Source organism: Anticarsia gemmatalis, chromosome 6 (assembly GCF_050436995.1).
Source record: "Anticarsia gemmatalis isolate Benzon Research Colony breed Stoneville strain chromosome 6, ilAntGemm2 primary, whole genome shotgun sequence".
Classification (NCBI taxonomy): Eukaryota; Metazoa; Arthropoda; class Insecta; order Lepidoptera; family Erebidae; genus Anticarsia; species Anticarsia gemmatalis.
In genome coordinates, this window is record NC_134750.1 from 5,247,220 (window position 1) to 5,267,927 (window position 20,708).

The 20,708-nt window shown below is 33.9% G+C and overlaps 1 protein-coding gene across 1 annotated transcript in view; it reads right to left on the reverse strand.

Moving 5' to 3' along the window:
* Positions 1-10,608: 10,608 nt before the first annotated feature.
* Positions 10,609-20,708, reverse strand: part of LOC142973868 (RYamide receptor-like) — a 35,742-nt gene continuing 25,642 nt past the window's right edge. The window contains exon 6 of the mRNA XM_076115890.1: positions 10,609-11,854. Within this exon, the coding sequence (XP_075972005.1) occupies positions 11,655-11,854 (200 nt within the window). The 3' untranslated portion in view covers positions 10,609-11,654. The remainder of the gene's footprint in view (positions 11,855-20,708) is intronic.

The window sequence follows — 20,708 nt, forward strand, 5'->3', positions numbered from 1 at the left end:
AAGTAGTTCTAACCGCCCGAAAGGCCTTTGATATGTCTTAACGACTGTTATCTTAATTGACAACAACCGGGACCGACTTTTTACGTGCCCTCCGAAGCACGGAGACGCCTTGTTCAAATATCACTATGCGGTCACCCACATATGGAATGACCGCGCCAAGGTTTGCTTACCCCACAAATCATATAACAACCGGGGAGCGCCACTGGCTACGGGTGAAATTGCGCGAGTCAGCTAGTTTTGTATAAAAGACTGATCAATGTCTGGCGCAATTCGCTTATACTATTTTACACCCAATAGCAATAATGTAGGAAGTTACGCTACTCTCGGCGCATATTTTGTAATTATGTTAACCACATAAAGCGAATAGTTGGGAGTGATACTTAATAGCATAAGTATCACTTACGGGGAGAGATCATACATGTGTAACATAATCTTGTGCGTAACCAGTACCTCGATTCTCTACCACTATATCGACTACCGACAACCGGCTAGCTATCGAAATTTTGACATTTAGAATGTGCTGCCAAAATATTTCCTACAAAATTTCTCGATGACAGTTCGGTTGTCGGTAGTCGATAGTTGCACAGAATCGCGCTTCTGTAGTTAGTGGATAAATGATAAAATAGTAACCCTTTACCCATCTTCGATTCTTAAATTAATATTCTATTCTCAGGTCTTCTAGATATTTCTAAAAACTTTGACGCGTAATATCTATGTAAAATCTAAATCTAGTAATTTCGCCGAATTCATGAATTATACATTATTTAACTTCTTACAAAAAGCTGGTACTACTAAAAAAAAGTTCTAAATCAAAAAAGTTTCATAAACCTTACTCCTGATTTTAAGTAAGTTTCATTTTTGACAAAACATTATAAATATTCATCAATCGAACTACCAAGTATAACTTTTAAGTTTATATATTTTTACACGAGAATTCCATTATGTAAAAAGGTTTAAATGCGAAACACCTGGAATTAGGCGAGGACTCTTAATCCGCTATTTGATTGTTTAATTTTAATGCTATTATTCGAAAAAAATATATGCATACTTACTTGTTATGTAGTATCACATAAGGAACCTATAATCACAGATATAATGGCAATAGTTTGAACAAATATTCACTAGTTTTCCGCCTGCGGCTTCGCCCGCGTGAAATTTCCAAAAAATCCTCTCTTGGTGCTCCCTTACACTCTCAAGGAACACACAAGCCAAATTCCAGTTTCTTGTGTTTAGTAGTTGCGGCCTTGCGCACTTCAGTCACCAAGTTACAGAAGAGTTTTATACACATATATTATATATATCAGCCTTGTCTAGCGCCTATATTTACGCTTTCATTAAGCTAAGCACTTAGTGCTACACGAACTAATACTAATAAGTGAACGCTTCTGAACTACGTAATATTTCTGTACACCACAAAGTCCATTATCATTCAGTTGCCAACTAATTTCATTCCTTTATACCGAGGTAAAAGTTGGAATGAAATCTTTAATCTCGAAACTTGCAGATAAAACACAATGCCATACAGGTTTTAGGATATCTTCCCTGACCCTTCTTTGAATTTACCTTACCTTCTTTAAAGTATGAAAAAATAAATTAAGAACTATCAGTCATTCCATCAAATGCGTCGTCATCAAAAGGCAAAGATAAAATATTTAGACAATTAAAAATATAATATATTTATCAAAATCTCTTGTAGGCATAAGACTATCTGGACGTAAATCTGTGCGCATAACGGAACAGCAAAACTATTTAATTTCCCGCTCCAAAACTTCACCGTCTTCATACGAGAAAAGTCTTAAACAGCATCCATTCCTTTAAAATTTACAGCATTTTTATCCAGAATATTCATGCTGAGGTATTTTAGCATGTACTCAAGGAACATTCATAACTCCTTATTATTTGGAATGTGGAGAGTATACAGGAAAGGGACAATATGAAATACTGTATAAATGTGTGTGTGTGTGTGTGTGTGTGTGTGTCTGTAATTTGTGTAAATGTTTAAACATACTTCGTTTTATCTATACTAATATTATAAAGCTGAAGAGTTTGTTTGTTTGATTGTTTGTTTGTTTGAACGCGCTAATCTCGGGAACTACTGGTCCGATTTCAAAAAATCTTCAGTTTAGATAGCCCATTTATTGAGGAAGGCTATAGGCTATATATCATCACGCTACGACCAATAGGAGCATAGTACCAGTGAAAAATGTTACAAAAACGGGGAAAATTATGATTCTCTTATGTGACGCAAGCGAAGTTGCGCGGGTCAGCTAGTTCCTAATATAGATTACAATCAATAGAGCGAATACTTCCGTAGAATTAAAATTTCGTCAATCATTGTATTTAGTAAAGGAAACGAAAATATACTTATCAATAGTTACCTCAATGCTTCAAATTTCTTCAAACATTATGAAAGAAAACAAAATATACTTATCAATATTACCAAACCCGCTGTTAAATGTCCTTGTTAATAACAAAATAAAAATTTATCAGCCATTTTCCAACAATGATACACGAAAGTGTCGTCCATTACCGAAATAAAATTTGAGCTGTTTCTGTAAAGACCCTTCACTGGTCTCCAAGATTTGTAAGTACCTACTCAAAATCATTTCAAATGTAGGTACTAGGTACTTCAAGAAATTCAGCTTTAAGACATGGCACTTTAAAAACGTGATGGGTGTGTTAAGCTACTTCGGATAAGAAGTACGAGTAGTTTCCTATGCATATTTTATTACCCTAGGTAGTTTTTATACTTTGAAGCTTTGAAGACATTTCCTAGAAAATAGCATGTTTTATTATTTCAGTAAGTACTTAACTACGTGGAGGTAAATTTACTGGGAACTCCGAAGGCCTTTGATTTTTAAAATAAATTAAAACATGTATGATCTAAACTCTTTCCTATTTTTTATTTACAAATTCGTTCATCATAATAAAATAATACAGATTAATAAATGAAGAGTAAAACCAATATACATCAGCTGTTTGGCATTGCCTTAATAGATCCCTAGATGTTTTTCTGCTATTAATATAGTATTTTACTCCACATAAATATATTTTACTTTTACCTGAAAATACAGTGACAAAGTAATAGCTCCCGAGTTGGGAATTAATAACGTCTGTCGAGAAAAACTATTTTGTTAGTGTCTAGTCAACCTGACGCATTTGTGTCCATACTTTATTGTCTAGAACTCACTATAGTACAAACGGCGAAGATTAATTTGAAAGAAGACCAAGTTATTATATTTATAGAATACTAGCTGACCCGCGCAACTTCGCTTGCGTCACATAAGAGAGAATGGATCAAAATTTTCCCCGTTTTTGTAACATTTTTCACTGGTACTCTGCTCCTTTTGGTAGTAGCGTGATGATATATAACCTTCCTCGATAAATGGACTTTCTAACACTGAAAGAATTTTCACAAATCGGGCCAGTAGTTTCTGAGATCAGCGCGTTCAAACGAATGAACAATGAACGCGCTAATCTCAGGAACTACTGGTCACGCTAAGGCAAATAGGAGTAGAGTACCAGTAAAAAATGTTACAAAAAACGGGGAAAATTATGACCCATTCTCTCTTATGTGACGCAAGCGAAGTTGCGCGTGTCAGCTAGTTATTAATATTTAAACTGCTCGTATAGTTAATTGAGTATTATAATTACTTATCTTTGTTGTTCTAGGACTTAGTATGTAGGACGGTTTTGGAACGACTTTAATAATGGAGAGAGCACTTTTGTTCAGTTAGAATAAAAACTATTGTGATTCTTTTTCGACTGCGGCCAATACTTTCAAATTTAAATTTGACTCCTTTCCTATCTATTTCGATTCTACCACAAAGTTAGAGTATTTCAGGGAATCAAATAACACGTGCAGTGGTATGTTTGTCTATAGCAGAGGAAATAGATGGAGTGCGTCTCGATTACATTCCAAATGCCACGAACGCTGGTAACGAACATTACAGTGGGCGGCCTGTAACTTTGACTCAACTAGTGCATTTGGATGTTCAATTAATATCTGTTTTATGCAGTTATTTTATCGATCCAATAAAAAATATACTTATCAAAAACTACACCAAGTATTTGAGAATAAAGAATCCAAATAACTTTACTGTACTGATATTATTATGATCATTAGGTAATGTTATCTCGATGATAATTATCATATACTTCAATGTGACGATCCTTATGTTATTATGATTATATTACGTTGATAGACTAAGAGAACGAAGTATTTTTAAAACTAATTCTTTTTTCATAATCACATTTTCAAAATGTTATTCCTGGCCATCCAAATCTAATAAAAAAAAGTATATAAAAATTACAATTCTGCAAGGTCGGCAGACGCTCAAATGTCTTGCTTGCAAAGGTTCACCACTCCGTTTGATTACTCGAGCAGTACCTCGATTCTCTACCACTATCGACTACCGACAACCGGCTACCTATCGACATTTGACATTTAGAATGTACTGCCAAAAAGTTTTCTACGACACCCGTCAGAGGCGCTGACCAGATTTTCATACAAAATTTCTCGATGACAGTTCGGTTGTCGGTAGTCGATAGTAGTAGAGAATCGAGCTACAGGTTGCAGTACAGGAAGAACAAAGTACCCATTCAATTCAATACAAACCTTCATCAACTAACTGCAAAGAAATCATGAAACATTCTCAAAGAAAATATACCGATTGTGAGTAAAATGAAACGACAATAATATTGACAGCGTATTTTATTATTTACAGTGACTTATATCTTAATGACTAGTAGATCCGACTACTTTAAAAACTTACTACTAGTTTTATTTACAGAGCTTAGTATAACAACATATTTACAGATATATCGACTATTTACATTCTCATAATATAGACAAGTTATACTTAATAAATTATCCATACTAATATTATAAATGCGAAAGTAACTCTGTCTGTCTGTCTGTCTGCTACTCAATCACGCCTAAACCAATTTGCATGAAATTTGGTATGGAGATACTTTGATACCCGAGAAAGGACATAGGCTACTTTTTACCCCGGGAAAATGACGGATTTCCCGGGAAAATTCAGGTGGCGAACGAAGTCGTGAATAATCAATTGAATTAACAAAATTCCGTTGTCATGGCAACAGTTTAAATGGCGAATATGCCTTAGCGCGACTTCGTTATATTAAGAGATATAAATAATTTTGAGAATATTTTTCGTGAAAAAAAAAGCATATTTTATATCATCACGCTACGACCAATAGGAGCAGAGTAACAGTAAAAAGTGTTACAAAAACGTGGAAAATTCTGACCCATTCTCTCTTATATGACGCAAGCGAAGTTGCGCGGGTCAGCTAGTACTTAATAAATTAAACACAGTAGTAGTAACGGCCATTTTATAATGAATATTAATAAAGTACCTATGCAAAACTTCAAAAATCAGCCGTCAATTTTGAAATTTTTTACGCGTTGTTACCATTCTTAAAATTAAAGTATCAATCTTGCAAGTTAAACTGAGTTGTACTCTTAAGATTGCAGCGATAACATTCAAAAACTGTTTTTAATTTAACGTAATTTATTTATAAATACAATGAAATTCTAGACAACGTATATTTATTAGAGAACATACGTCAAGTTTACAAAGAAACTTTGACATTATTCTACAAAAGATAGTATAATGTTGACGTATACGAGGATCAGACAAAGAGTCTTGATTCTTTATGTTTATTCAGCTTTGTAGTTTATGCCTACATTTATGTAGGTGTTTATTTTTACTGGCGACAAAGAATCCTCAATTGGTCACAAAGGGAACATTTCTGTGCTATATGGTCTTTCTTATGACCTTAACGGATAGTGAGTAGAGATAGAATAAGACATGTTCTGTTTTGTTAAACATGGCTTTGTTCGTACGAAATCATTTTGAAATAAAACTGCGAATTACAAGTCGCAAACATATTGGTCTGTCTGAGTTTTTTACTTCAGTGCAATCCAGTGAAAGGTTTTGAGAAAATCGTCGATGGAAGTATATTATAAATTTAAATATATTAAAAATATTGGTCATTATTCTCAAATGTACACCAGTGTATTCTGCAATGATTTGTCTCAGTATAATTTTAGATGGAGCGACCTTAGAAGCTAAACACTTGGTGATAAATAATGTTGATCAGTACTAAACAATTGTTTTCTGATGACGAAATACTGACTATACCGCAAACCGAATGTCAAACATATTAGTATATGCGGTCAATTACTATGTTGAATAATATTTAGTGAGGTGAGAAAACCGCAGACCAGTTATAATTTATTACACCCAAACAGTAAAAGTGAATGTATGAAAAACAGGCGCGCTCATTGTTTTTTCATAGAAACCTTTTGCTTGTACTCGCGTGGATTTTGAGAAAATGCCTATATTTTCTTTTAAGGATTTTATATTAAAAATTCAACCGTTTTGCCATGAGTACGAACAGACAAAAGAGGTCACTTTCGCAATTATAATATTACAGTTATAAAAAACATCGCAATTCCATATTTATTTCTTTCGCATATTTCTTTGTTTAAAAAATTGCTCTTGTGTCTCGGGAACTTTTACAAACATACAAAAAACGAACACAAAGCACAATCAGACCCGAAACAATTATTTGTGCAATCCACAAATGTGTGAGAATCAAACCCACGACCTCTTAACGCAACTGCGTGGTGACCTTAACCGCTGCGCACTGAAGCAGTCAAAATAAGAACTAGTTTTGATACAAACACTATAGCAATATATTTGTACTGAAATGTAATTTCATATTCAAATATTTTGAAAACGCGAACCCTGACATTAACATATACCTAAGTGCCTATGATATATCAAGTCAAAGCCTAATATAATGGGTACTTAGGAACTGTTTTCCTAAAGGAATGTTAGGTGTCTTTGTCTTATTATGTTTGAAGAGGCTATTGAAATGATATCTAATTGGAAGATAATATCAATATGTCATTATGTACATACATATGTATATACAATTACGCCTTCTTCCTACAGGGATAGACAACTGAGAACGCCAGTTTGTACGATCCTTACAAACTTCCTTTGCTGACTGCAAGACAACACTGACATACATATTATAAATATCATTAATATTATGATCTGTGGATGTCTTACCCGATTTTTATATGAGTTTAAACGCTATTTAATAGATAAACTACCGCCAAATGTACTCAGAAACCGGGGATTATTGTAATATCTATAATATAAGCGAATGTAAAATAATATTTTTAAATAATAAATGTGAAATTCATTGACATTTCAAGAAGTCTTAGGAAGTCTGCTGTTTGAAAGTTAAAGAGACTACTGAACGAAAGTTTGTATAAAAGTTTCACTCAGTTGAAAGTTTCTCGTAACTCGATAACATTGTTCTGAGTTCCTACTTTTATAAACGATGATTTTTCCCATTTTTCCAACAATAATTGAAGGTATGAAATCTCAATAATTGTACGACTCCTACCTAAAACTAATTTGTGATGCTGCATGTCTACTACTATCTTTAACACTACGGTGTCACGGCCGAGAGAAATTTACAAACTAAAAGTAAATTCCAATAGTTTTTTTAAATTTCCGGCTTATAAAGTTGGATTCTACGAAGCTAATCCACAGGTCAACTTCCGAGAATTTCCATACGGAAATTAAAACGGCGCGGGGCGGCGTATTCCGATTGCTTTAACGCACACAACCGTCACCAATAGGTTTAATTATCCCTTTCAAACGTTGTACGACTGTTAAAGACGTATTGTTCAAATACCCTAAACAAATACTTAATAGTTAATAGACGAGACTGAGGTCGTGTTTATCCCCTCACATAAAAAGGTCCAAGGTTAGCTTTGTAATAAGCCTAGCAATCAATAAATGGAAAATTCCACAGAGAGCTCAAGAGCCCTGAAGCCTTAGAAAGTAATTTTCTATGTGCGTCGTCCCGTAGTTTGTAATCTTTATCCTTGGGGAAATGGCGTGATTTTAGGTGTTTAGATAAATATTATTTTATGTGATAAATACCGCAACACCACTATCGAAAGAAGTAGGAGAAGATAATAATAACAGTTAGTGGTTATCCACCTTTTGCCTGAGGAGTTTCACCCTATTATTTTCGTTCGAGAGTGCTCAAAACGTAATTCGTTTTCGTTTTGTCGTTTGAACGCTTTTTGGTATCGTAAGCCCGCATTTCACCATGAGCCGTTCGGTTAACCACCTTCCATTGTACAAAAACAGGGTACGAAGCTTTTGTGTGATGCGAACTGTCAGCCAAAACCAAGTGAAGGATTAACGAGGCATGTGTCAAATCTCTGTCGAGGTACAAACGAAATTCGTTTACGAACAAAGAAAATTCGCGGCCCTGAAACACCGTTAGCAATGTAAGTTAATCTCATAGCTATAGCTATTTTCTGTTTGAAAATGATTTACAAATTATGTCATTAAATGAAGTGATTGCTGCGAACTTAATTGATTAATCCCTAATTTAGCAAAGTATGTTTTATTAGTATGAGTATTATGATGTTGAACAAATTTAAATAACAGAACTTTACTAAAAACAGGAATAAAATTAAATGTTAATAAATTGGAATCGGTTTTAAATACGCTCGTAACCATTAAAGACTGAGCACTTAGAGTGCTTAGAAAAATAACCCGTTTTCGTTGTTTTCAGATCTGACTAATTTCTTAAAAATTAGTTACCAATACTAATATTCATTATCATTTAAAGTCAGCTAGACAGTACCGAGGAGTTGTTTTATTTCACTACCTTTTTAAAACATTGGAATCTACGTAGCACGTAAAGTTTGGCACTGTGTACCTTTTTTTAACATTAAATACAAAAATATATCTACTGAAATGTTAAATTTACATTAGCAGTTAGTTTTATAAACTAACATTGTACTTAAATAACAAGTACAGTGCCTCGATTCTCTACCACTATCGACTACCGACAACCGGCTAGCTATCGAATTTTTAACATTTAGAATGTACTGCCAAAATGTTTCCTACGACGCCCGTCAGAGGCGCTGATCAGATTTTCATACAAGATTTCTCGATGACAGCTCGTTTGTCGGTAGTCGATAGTTGTAGAGAATTGGGCTACAGATATTTACAATATTTTACATAAGCCGGGTAAGTATGAGATGTACTCAATCTCATTCTTACCCGGCTTTGTTTTTCCCATAATAACTTCAATAATATAACGTAATTCAAATTGCAACTGTAGCGCCATTCTGTACAATCGGTACTAAAGAGCATTGAGAGTTTGAAATTTTAAATGTACAGCAGAAATAGTTCACACGGCGCCCGCTAGAGGTGCTGACCGGTTTTTCATACAAAATTTCTCGATAGCTAGAAGGTTGTCGATATTTGATGCTTGTAGAGAATCGATCGACGCATCATATAAACTAATATAACCAGAAAATGTATACTTAATATTAGCTTTGATATCAAGAGACACTACATATACGATGTAAACAATCATGATACGTGCCACAAATTGTGCCACAGCCTATAAAGGCCACTTTGTAAATATATACCAACCGTTTCTTTATCGACACCGGACATAATGGGGTTGTTACTCTGTGACCTGTGTTCGGTAATCTAATATTTATACTACGTACATTCTTCTATAATACAATTTCAATAATGTCTTTACACATCAGAGCGTATACATATACATTATGTAGAGATACCGCACACTATCATAAAATAATATGAAATAAAAACGTTTATTTTAGGAACATACATAATTACATTGCAATGATCGAGGCTTTGGTCAACTCATCCCGCTTGATCTCATCCCGCGGGATGAGTTGTCCTAGGACAATTTTTGAATCGGACAACTCATCCCGCTGATATATTTTACGATTTGTACAGACTTGAAAAAAAGAGATTCACGCGCATTAGGGCTAATTCTCAGGGTGGCAACCGACTCGCTAATGAACTATTACTCATTATGGCCACTGCCCCTTTTGGCTACTTTTGAAGAATAGAACTACTTCTTAAAATTCGGAATTGATTACGGAAGTAAGTACTACTACTAAGTCTAGTCAACAAGTTTAAAAAAAAAGACGTTTTATTTCTTAATAAGTGTCCCAACATACATAATAGTCCCCGCGACACAAGAGCAATTCTTAGAGCGGGAGTTGTCCTTTCGAATCCCACCCGGGACAAATCTTTGTGTGATGAGCACAAGTATTTGTTCTGAGCCTGGATGTCAATGTATCTATTTAAGTATGTATTTAGAAGTATATAAGTATGTCTATCAGTCTTTTGGTTACCATAGTGCAATCTTTGCTTAGTTTGGAATAAAATGACCGTGTGTGAGTCCAATGATATTTATTTAAAAAGAAAGGAAATAAATTATATCGATAAATAAGTAAGTAATAATATTCATCAGACATTTTTGAATATACAGCTTATAACACAAAAGAATATTTATTTAACCTCATCTCCTACTGTAATAAACTTAAGACCACATTTATAGCAACACTTTTGTACCCGAAGGTACAAATATTTCAAATAATACAGTACATTTTTACCTTTTCTTTAAATCGGGATGAGTTGACTAAAGAAAAATAATAAAAATATTAATGTGGACAACTTATCCCGCGGGATAAGTTTTAAGTGGGATGAAATGACCAAAGCCTCCAATGATTGTAGTTCCCAAACTTGGTGTATATCTTTATTTTTTTTATATTTTGTTCCCTAAGTGGTACAAAAATAACCTCGAAAGAGATATATCCGAAGCTAATAGATTCCAGCCCTGATGACTTGTTATGTTCATACCTTTTCACGTCGAGGGCATATAATAATTGTAGCGCAAGAATAATTGTATAAAAAGTAATTGTTTGACGTTGAAGATTTACCTAGAGACCTAGCGATTACTACAACGACACTTCATAATCTGTTTCTCCAAGTTAAATCGTTAGATTAATCTCTCCATAATGTTTCCCGAGAGTGATTGCGTGCTGAGAGCTTAAAATGTTATTGGACTGAAGCCTCATTCATACGGGTGTAAGAAACCAATTAAAATATCTTCAACTGATAATAAAATCAGTCAGAAAAGTCTTAATTAAAATATGAACTGCGTCATTGGACACAAATTATAAAATATGAGATAACGTAAAAGCTCCTATTAACGACCCCCCAAAAGTGTACTCTCTCGAACCAATTTTTAAATCACTCGTATTAGACATACTTAATATAGGGTTCCAGAAAAGTCTTGCCTTAAAAATAAGTTGGGCTACAAAAGAGTTTAGTTTGTATGTTTAATAGCCAGTGTAAGAAATTATTTGACTGTGAATGGTATCCCTGTCTCAATCTCAATAGTTATTTTCTGTCTGAAAATATTTTATATATGTAGTTTAAATATAGTTGAGTCGTTGCTTTCGGTTAACAAACCATACGCAGTGATTGTACAATTACTTTGAAGTTAACTTATTGTTGTAATATCATTATGGTCATTGATAAAATGCTTTTTATTATGTGACTGTGTATACATACTGTTAACACTCACTGTACATGCAGTAATATAAGACAATCTTATGGTCGCCAACTCGCTACTACAGACAAGTCTACATACATGAAATTATTTGCCATCTAGCGAATAGAAGCTAACACAGAATTCTTTGATTGTTATTTTCTTGCTGTAAAAGTCAATTCCACAGAGAATCCTTACGCTTATGAGAAGTGTGAACGTACAGATAGTGCTCTGGCCGGAGGGGATGAGGCTGTAGGGGGTGCGAGAAGCTTGAGTTGCCGAAGTGAAGTGCAAGTAGTGCATTTGCTCCCGTTGGTAACGCCGGTGCTGCGGGACATTCGACACATGCACCCAATGACGCCGCGCCGGGGTATTGTCGTGCCATTCGCTCCAACCATCTCTGTGGACAAAATAAACACTTTAGCTCACAGTTTAATGTCCAGTTTCTGAGTACATTTAGCGGTAGTTTATCTATTCAATAGCGTTCTTTTTATATGAGTTTAAATGCTATTGAATAGGTAAACTACCGCTAAATGTACCTCAAAAACCAGGGGTTAAATAACGATACTTAAACAACTAACGGCCTCCGTGCGCAGTGCTTAAGGTAGTCACCTCGCCATTACCAATGCATCGAGAGAGGGTTCGATTTCCACCCGGAACAAATATTTATGCAATTCACAAATAGTTGTTGCTGGCCCGGTTTTACTTTGCGTTCGCTGTTTATATGTTTGTAAAAAGTCCCCGCAACACATGAGCAATACTTAGTGCGGGGGTTGCCTTTAAAAAAAACATAAATTAATAATATCGTGGGTGTTCATCACATCGCATATTAGTCGATTTATATTTTAATTACTAAAATATTTTATTTTTGGATTGTCAACCCTGATTTAATTAGTTAAATTACATAATTAGTTGATTTCACCAGTCAACTGTCATTGTTATGGACAGATCAATGAAAACAATTAATTGGAACATAGACAAATAAAGCTTTCATGTTTAATGTTTTGTAACAGTGACCTATATTGTGCCACACAAAACAGCCTTTACAAATATTAACCTCTCTTTGAATAAATACGTTTAAATATTTTGCAGCAAATCAAGTTTAGAATTAATTATATTAATTAGTTATGTAAATTTTCTATAATCGAAAAAAAATACTGCCAATAATAAATGAGGCATTAATTGAATTACGGTGGCGAGTGTTGGTCATAAATTTCGATTAATAAATGCAAATATTACTGGAGGCCAATTCACGAATAATTAATATTGGCTATCTGAAATATGAGTTTTGTTCAAACACGACGACATTTCTTAATGATGATATTGTACGACTTTCGATATCGGTGACTTTTATGATTATCTTAATAATTACTTTTAAATTATTCAGTGGAAAAAACGTTTAATTTAGAATACCAACGGTTCTATTTCAATCAGAAAAAGGGTTAATTGCTATTCTTGATTTTTTTAAACATTAGGTACCTGCACACGATTTTTTACGATAAAATAATTCACTCCCAGCATTACAAACGAAAACTAAGATTTTCATTACTATAGCGTGAATCGGATTTAAGTGCACTCTACAAAAGTCCTAATATGCCAAAAAGTAAAGCCAATTAAACCAATAAATCAAGTCACTTATCACCATATAAAACCATTACGATTAAAAAAATATCTACGGTAGTTTAAATTTAATTGATGATATTATTTCCATAAGCCAACAACCAATTCCATAGAAAACGTTATAAGTGGGAATAGGCCTAACCGCGGTAATGAACTGGACAAATTAGCGCCATATTTCGCCGTCGGCAGCGCAGCTTAGGCATCTAAATTAAAACTGTCACTCAAATTGTCCCTTGACGTCTCCCGTGGAATTTGTATAATTTAATTTTTACCGTTGATTGCGCCCTGAATCCCTGAGTGCTCGATTCAGCTTTCAGTACGGAAGGCTTTAAAAGTGAACAAATTTCGTTAAAATGTCAACAGTATGTTGGTTTCTATTAGGTCTCTCACACTGATGCTTTTTTATGTTGTACTAGCTTCTGTTCGCAATTTCGCTTGCGAAAAAATTACTCTACGTAGGTATTAATCCATAACTATCTATGTGACCTTCAAAATATATTTTGTAGTTCTGTAAAAAAAAAAAAACAAATCATTTATTCATTTAGGTCAAATGCTGACACTTATACAGATGTCAATGATACAGAGAGTGAATTTACCGCCAGTTCGGAAGGTAGGGCCAATGAGAGGTAGGGTAAAAAGAATAGATGTAAAAGAGTAGATACACATAAACTTAAGCAATAATAATAATAGTAAGACTGTGCGTAAAATGAAATAGAATTCCTCTTTTTGAGAGAAGTGTACTATTTTAGAGGGCAGGTGTTCATTTTACTAATTATTATTTCTGATCGTTCAATTTCAAAGTTTCTGCGACGCCCGTCAGAGGCGCTGATCAGTACCTCGGTTCTGTACCACTATCGACTACCGACAACCGGCTAGCTATCGAAATTTTGACATTTAGAATGTACTGCCAAAGTGTTTCCTACGACACCCGTCAGAGGCGCTGATCAGATTTTCATACAAAATTTCTCGATGACAGTTCGGTTGTCGGTAGTCGATAGTAGTAGAGAATCGAGGCACAGTAGCTCGATTCTCTACTACTATCGACTACCGACACTTTGGCAGTACATTCTAAATGTCAAAATTTCGGTAGCTAGCCGGTTGTCGGTAGTCGATAGTGGTACAGAATTGAGGTACAGATTTTCATATAAAATTTCTCGATCACAGGTCGGTTGTCGGTAGTCGATAGTAGTAGAGAATGAGCTGCTGTTTATATGGGTTAGCTGCGAAAAAGGTTTCACACAGACAGACATGACTTTGCACACTATCCTCATGTAACTTCTATGTTAGCGACGTTTTTATCTCTCGCACTTATCTCTAATAGGTGTGCACGTGAACGCAACCTTATTTGCACATTCAAGGAAGAGGTTTATGCAAAGTCGTATAATTCCCTTAACCCGCGAGCACACGCGCTATGAGCATTTCCCTCACGGTGAATTTAAAATTTCCGCAAATTATTAATTTATTTGTCTACGGTTGTCATTTGCCCAATAGCTGAGTTTTATACTTCCCCTGTCCCGTACATAACTGTTTTTTTATGATATTGTGCATCCATCGCTTAGTAGAGGTGGTTTGTTTCGGCGAGTCTCGTCGCGCGGCATTTTGCTCATCGCGCGACTAACAGCGTAAGTATTATTTTTTATTGTTATTTTTTTTTCTTACAGTATTATACCTTATTTAAAGTCTTTATTTTTATTTTATTGTTGAATACTGGTGTAATATGAGTTTATTAAGCAGTTTACATACAAATATAATAGTTTTTTTACAGATGGATAGACAAAAACAACAAATTTATTGAAAGTGATGGAGAGAGTGAGCACAGCGACTACAACACTTATACTGAGCAGTTATCTTTCTCATCCTCTTCAACAAATTATCAAAAGATTCACAAATGAACCTGGCTTTTCAGAGGATGTAAACCTGACGGTGTGCGATCTGCGCGATCTGTCCAAGGCGTAAAAATAGCAAGCCGAAAAAGACATGTATTACATGTAAAAAAAAAATATGCACTGAACATGCTTTTACTTTGTGTGACATATGTAAAACTCGTGCATTTGATGAAGATTAATGATTTGTTGTTAACTCCTTAAATTTTTTTATAAAAGTTATTTTTTTTAGTTTATACCAAAAGTGCATTTAAGAAATGCCAATTTAGTTCCTGTTTTTGTAATTCAAATATTATAGCATAACGAATGTTAAATATTAAAAATAAATATTTGATTTGATTTATCACTTTCTTTTTATTATAATTAAGCAGTAAAATATATAAAAATACTATAAATTGTGTACTTTTTGGTTATTTGTAAAACGTGAGCAAAATGCTCTATACGCGAGTGGTCGTGTAAGTTTTAAAGGCGCGTGTGCTCCCGGGTTAATATCTTTACACACATAGTCATGTATGTACGTAACAAAAATATTTTTTTTTTTTGTTTTGTGGCTTTTTTGTAGACGCATCTCAATATTGTCTTAAAAATAAACAATTTTTCTTTTTTATCGACTTGGCCTCTATCTTTCCTTCCTTGTTTAAGACCTTTTAAATGAAGCTTGTTTAAAAATATAATAAAATGAACGTGAAAAATCGGTAAACAATTATTAAAGCAAACTTTTAATACAATGACGTCAATTCGAATGGTAAAAAAACATTTAGTAAAAAACCAGCTTTCATTTTTATAATGACCAAAAAAGAGAATAAAAAAAATATTTCAGTGCCAGCATTTTGATTCACTATACTCGTACCATTGTACATGACAACCAAAAAGCATGTTGCGAAATGATATAATTTTTTTTGTATCATTCATATATTTTTAAATGAAAAATATATAAAATCATAGTACTTTTTCATCGTTATATTAAACTCATTTTAAATGTGATTATTTTTGCCTTACACACACAAGTGCCGTCTCGTCATTTTACGCGTATACCTCTGTTAAAACCTAGCTATAACAACATATTTGCTCAAATCTGTAAAAACAAAACAAAGAGTCATTCATAGTTTCTATCAATATGTGTGTGAATATATTTATTTTTCAGTATTTTTTATTTTTTGATAAATTTTAAAAGTTTTTTTTATAATATAATTTTGTGTGAATATTCGAAATACTTTAAAATTCCAAACACTTTTGCTCGAAAATGTTTAGAAATTAAATTATGGACTAAGTCTCAGACGGATAAAAATACAGAAATGAAGAATACCTATAAAATAAACATGTAACGATAAAATTCATTGCTCTTGCTCAATCATCTTGAAACTGCATTAAAGGCGGAACACTCTGACATTTAAAAAAATGAGACGTTCCGTGATAAACGGGTCATCGTTATGAATTTATTAACTGAGTGGGACATAATGGTATCCATTAAAGAAAGGATTCATAATTTATTGCAGTTTGTGTTTCTAACATATTTTACCGGGTATTTACTGAAACCTATTCGACTCTTTCGGCAGTATTCGTTAACGTCATTATTTAAGTAACACTTAAATTTTACCGACTTTATTTCGGTCACTTACACTGGAATCAAGTGAGAGAGAGCACCACTTTAAGCGTCGTCCAAACATTACGTGTGGTTTCATTTTCTTGTGTATACCTACACGAACGTAAAAACATATAGTTAGCCATTGAATTTTTATTTACATCATACACATATCATTAGATCTAAATACTAAGCTTTAATGGCCCAGCTGAAGCACAAAATATTAATTAAAAGACGTTAAATGATGAGTAAGGAGCGATAACAATAAACATTTGGGAATAGCCCCGCAATAAATTTTGAAAAGTTTTAATGAAGAATCGACTCCCTAGCATCTATTGTCAGAATTATACTCTCCAAGTCATTTTATGAGTCAAATGATCGCTATTCAATAGTACCGACTCTAGAAAATCGCGCTACAGTTAGTTATTTTTTTACGCATATCGCAAGCGTCAACGACCAAGAAAGTAGCATAAATAAGTATGTAAGGCGAATTGGCTATACAATATGCAGTTTTGTGAGACAAGTATCAACATATATAAAATGAAGCCAGAAATTTCTGTCGTTTGAGTGGAATGCGTGGTCAGATCGCGGGCTTACTCTTAATAGAAAAGGGATTGCAAAAATATACTATACTAGCGGACCCGACAGACGTTGACCTGTCGAATAAATTAAAAATTAGTAAAAAAAACATTGCCCAGCGGACAAAATTGTGAATCTAAACCATTCTCAGATCCCCTTGAACACACACAAAAATTTTCATCAAAATTGGTCCAGTCGTTTCAGAGAAGTTCAGTGACATACACACTTACAGAAGAATTATATATGTATATAAAGATTCTTAGCATTTTTAACGTTCCATACCCAAAAGGTGGAACGGGAATGTTATTTATAGGACTTCTACGTCTGTCACCAGGCTGTAATTTTGGAACCCTGAAAGTAAGAGAGTTCGCATTTTTACATACCTACGAGTACTAAAATCCAGAATTAAATTAATATTTAAGGGGCTCTATTTCCCGTTTTCCCGGTTTTTTCCCATTTCAAAAAATATGGGTACGGAACCCGCCGTGTGCCAGTTTAACCCACATTTGGCCAGTTGTATAAATATAAATGTACTTTTCCATACAAATAAAAGAAACATATTGATATAATACGCTATGTAGCTGTTTTATTTGTAAACCGTAAGTAGCTTTACGTAGACATCAACGAAGTCACGTTGAACAATAAATCGTGGAGGAGACCAAACAACTGATATAAAACCAATATAACTTTCAGAATGTTCACAAAATAGGAAAACCGTTGAGTTGTCAGCTTATTTTAATAGGTTTACAAACTAATAGATCTATAAAATAATTTACGGATTTTGTTAATTTCGTACGTAATACGGCCAATTAATATTTTTCAGCAGTTTTAGTTTCCTCATAGCTGCTTTTCGTATATTTTCCCCACTGTTTTAAGTTGTACAAATCTTTATATTTATAATTCTTCTGTAAGTGTGTATGTTAATGAACGTCTCTTAAACGACTGGAACGATTTTGATGGATTTTTTTGTGTGTGTTCAAGGGGATCTGAGAATGGTTTAGATTCACAAAAAAAGAATATCTATACTTAATATTATAAAGCTGAAGAGTTTGTTTGTTTGTTTGAACGCGCTAATCTCAGGAGCTACTGGTTCGATTTGAAAAATTCTTTCAGTGTTAGATAGTCCATTTATCGAGGAAGGCTATAGGCTATATTTCATCACGCTACGACTAATAGGAGCGGAGTAGCAACGAAAAATGTTACAAAAACGGGGAAAATTTTGACCCATTCTCTCTTATGTGACGCAAGCGAAGTTGCGCGGGTCAGCTATAAAATACAAAATTCTCGCGTCACAGTTTTCGTTCATTCTCATGAAATTTTGTGAGCATGTTGAGTAGGTTTGAGAATCGGCCAACATCTATTTTTCATACCCCTAAGTGACAATATATATTTTTTAATTTACATGGCAAAACAACGTTTGCCGGGTCAGCTAGTGCTTAATAATATTGTTATTTTTACAAAACTTAAAAGAGGTCGAAGGGACATGCAGGCACAATCTTGAATCTGCACATACTTGAAACCAGGTTCTTGCAACACAGAATAAAAATGTGTAAAAAGAATCCAAGTGAAACAATAAACCAATGAAATCCATCATAAGAATAGAATTTCAAGTATTTCAAAGATATAATATAATAGCAAGAGTTCTTAAGGTGATCCTTTATGCGATACCAGTACCAGTAGCGCGATTGACAGACGATACTTTCGAGTATCGAGAGTTTGACATTTAAAATGTACTGCAAAAATAATTTCTACAACGGCCACTAGAGGCGTAGAATTGATTGTCATAATTTTTTTCAGTTTCGGCAGTCGAAAGCGGTAGAGAATTGTGGTACTGTAGCTCGATTCTCTGCTGCTATCAGCTACCGACAACAGACTAGCTATTGAGAAATATTACACGAAAGTCTGTTTAGTGCCTCTACCGGGTTCTGTAAGAACTATTTTGGCAGTACATTTTAAATGTCAAACCCTCTATACTGGGCAGTACCGGCTGTAGATAATTTCCCTATTGTCAATAATAATTAAGAGGCATTTTAATGAATACCACTGTCAATTAGTAGAATAACGTATGTATATATAATATACTATTAATACCGGAAACTGATTACCTACCTCAATTACCTCACCCAAATTAGTGTTCAACGTGAACATATTGTATTTAGATTAACTAATTAATTACATCAAAGTGTATCACGTAATGGACCTACAACACGGGGACGTTCTATTGACTGACACTGTCCTGGCTTGCTAAACACTATCACTTTCTAATTATCATTGCTTTAGCATGTTTGAGAAGGGCCCCTGATTATTTCATAGAAAATTTGTTTGACGTTTAAATGAACAAAAAATTGTGTTTTCGTACGTTTCGATAGTTAACGGTTTCTTGACAGTCGATAGTAATACAATCGTGCTACTGTTTTCGCCTACTAGGTTTTATTTGACAATCTAAAAACACACTTTTTTTAAACTTAGCCGTAATCATATGCAAAAGGCTGCTAATTATTATTTTACTTTCCCCATACGAATTAAATACGAACCAATCGGTATGAAAGTTATGCAGAATCTCAATACGACACATGTAATAAACAATATCTCGACATAACAAATGTCTTCACATAAAGAAAGATTACATTATCCCTCGGGGCAGTTGAAAATCAATATTTTAAAATAAACTCTCGAATCGCTTTCGGTATATGAGTTGCTTCAAACTATTTCAACTCAAGAATACAAGTTAAAGGTTTCTCAAGTACTCTAGATGTTCGATACTTCCACTTGAAAGGTTTACACACATACTTGTATACCTACTCTATGTAGATACTATCATGCGGATCGGATGACCTTGAAAAAGTTCGATCTTCAATTTAGAAATACTTGAACTGTAAGTTATACAAATATACCTAATATTCCAAAAACAAAACTAAGCGCCAGTTTCACAGCTTATGAATAAGTCTCAGATAACTTAATCTATTGATAAAATGACAGCAAATATGCGACTGTCAAAATTACCGGCTGTGAACCAGTCATCAGTCATATCGTAATCATATTACAAATGAAAGTTTAAAAAGTCAGATGTTTGTATGTTTGTTATTCTTTCACGCAATAACTACTGATTCTATATAATGTCTACGTTAAATGTTTGGTACACAAGTACCTAGTTTATCACATGAATTATTAAAAGATAAAGATTATCATCATATGGATGACGTCTTGCAAAAGGTCAGGTGCATAGTACTCCTAACCGGTGTTGATCATGTTGCAAGAAATATGGAAAAAAATGAAGCAAAGTAAGTTTGTAAGAATCATGTAAAATTCGTAAGAAGTGGCGTTCTTTGGTCTCTGTTTATCCCTATGGGAAAAGGCGTGATATTATGTATGTACGAGTATGTTTGTATCATTCAAAATAATACTTTTTATCCAGTCAATTTTTCACACGGACAAATTCACGGGCATAAGCTTGGAAATAAATTCAGGTGTTATTACTATTTAAAAAATACTTATAGCCAACTCATTAATAAATAAATAAATATCATCATTGGACAACTCACACACGGTCATTTGATTCCAAACTAAGCAGAGCTTGTACTATGGTAACC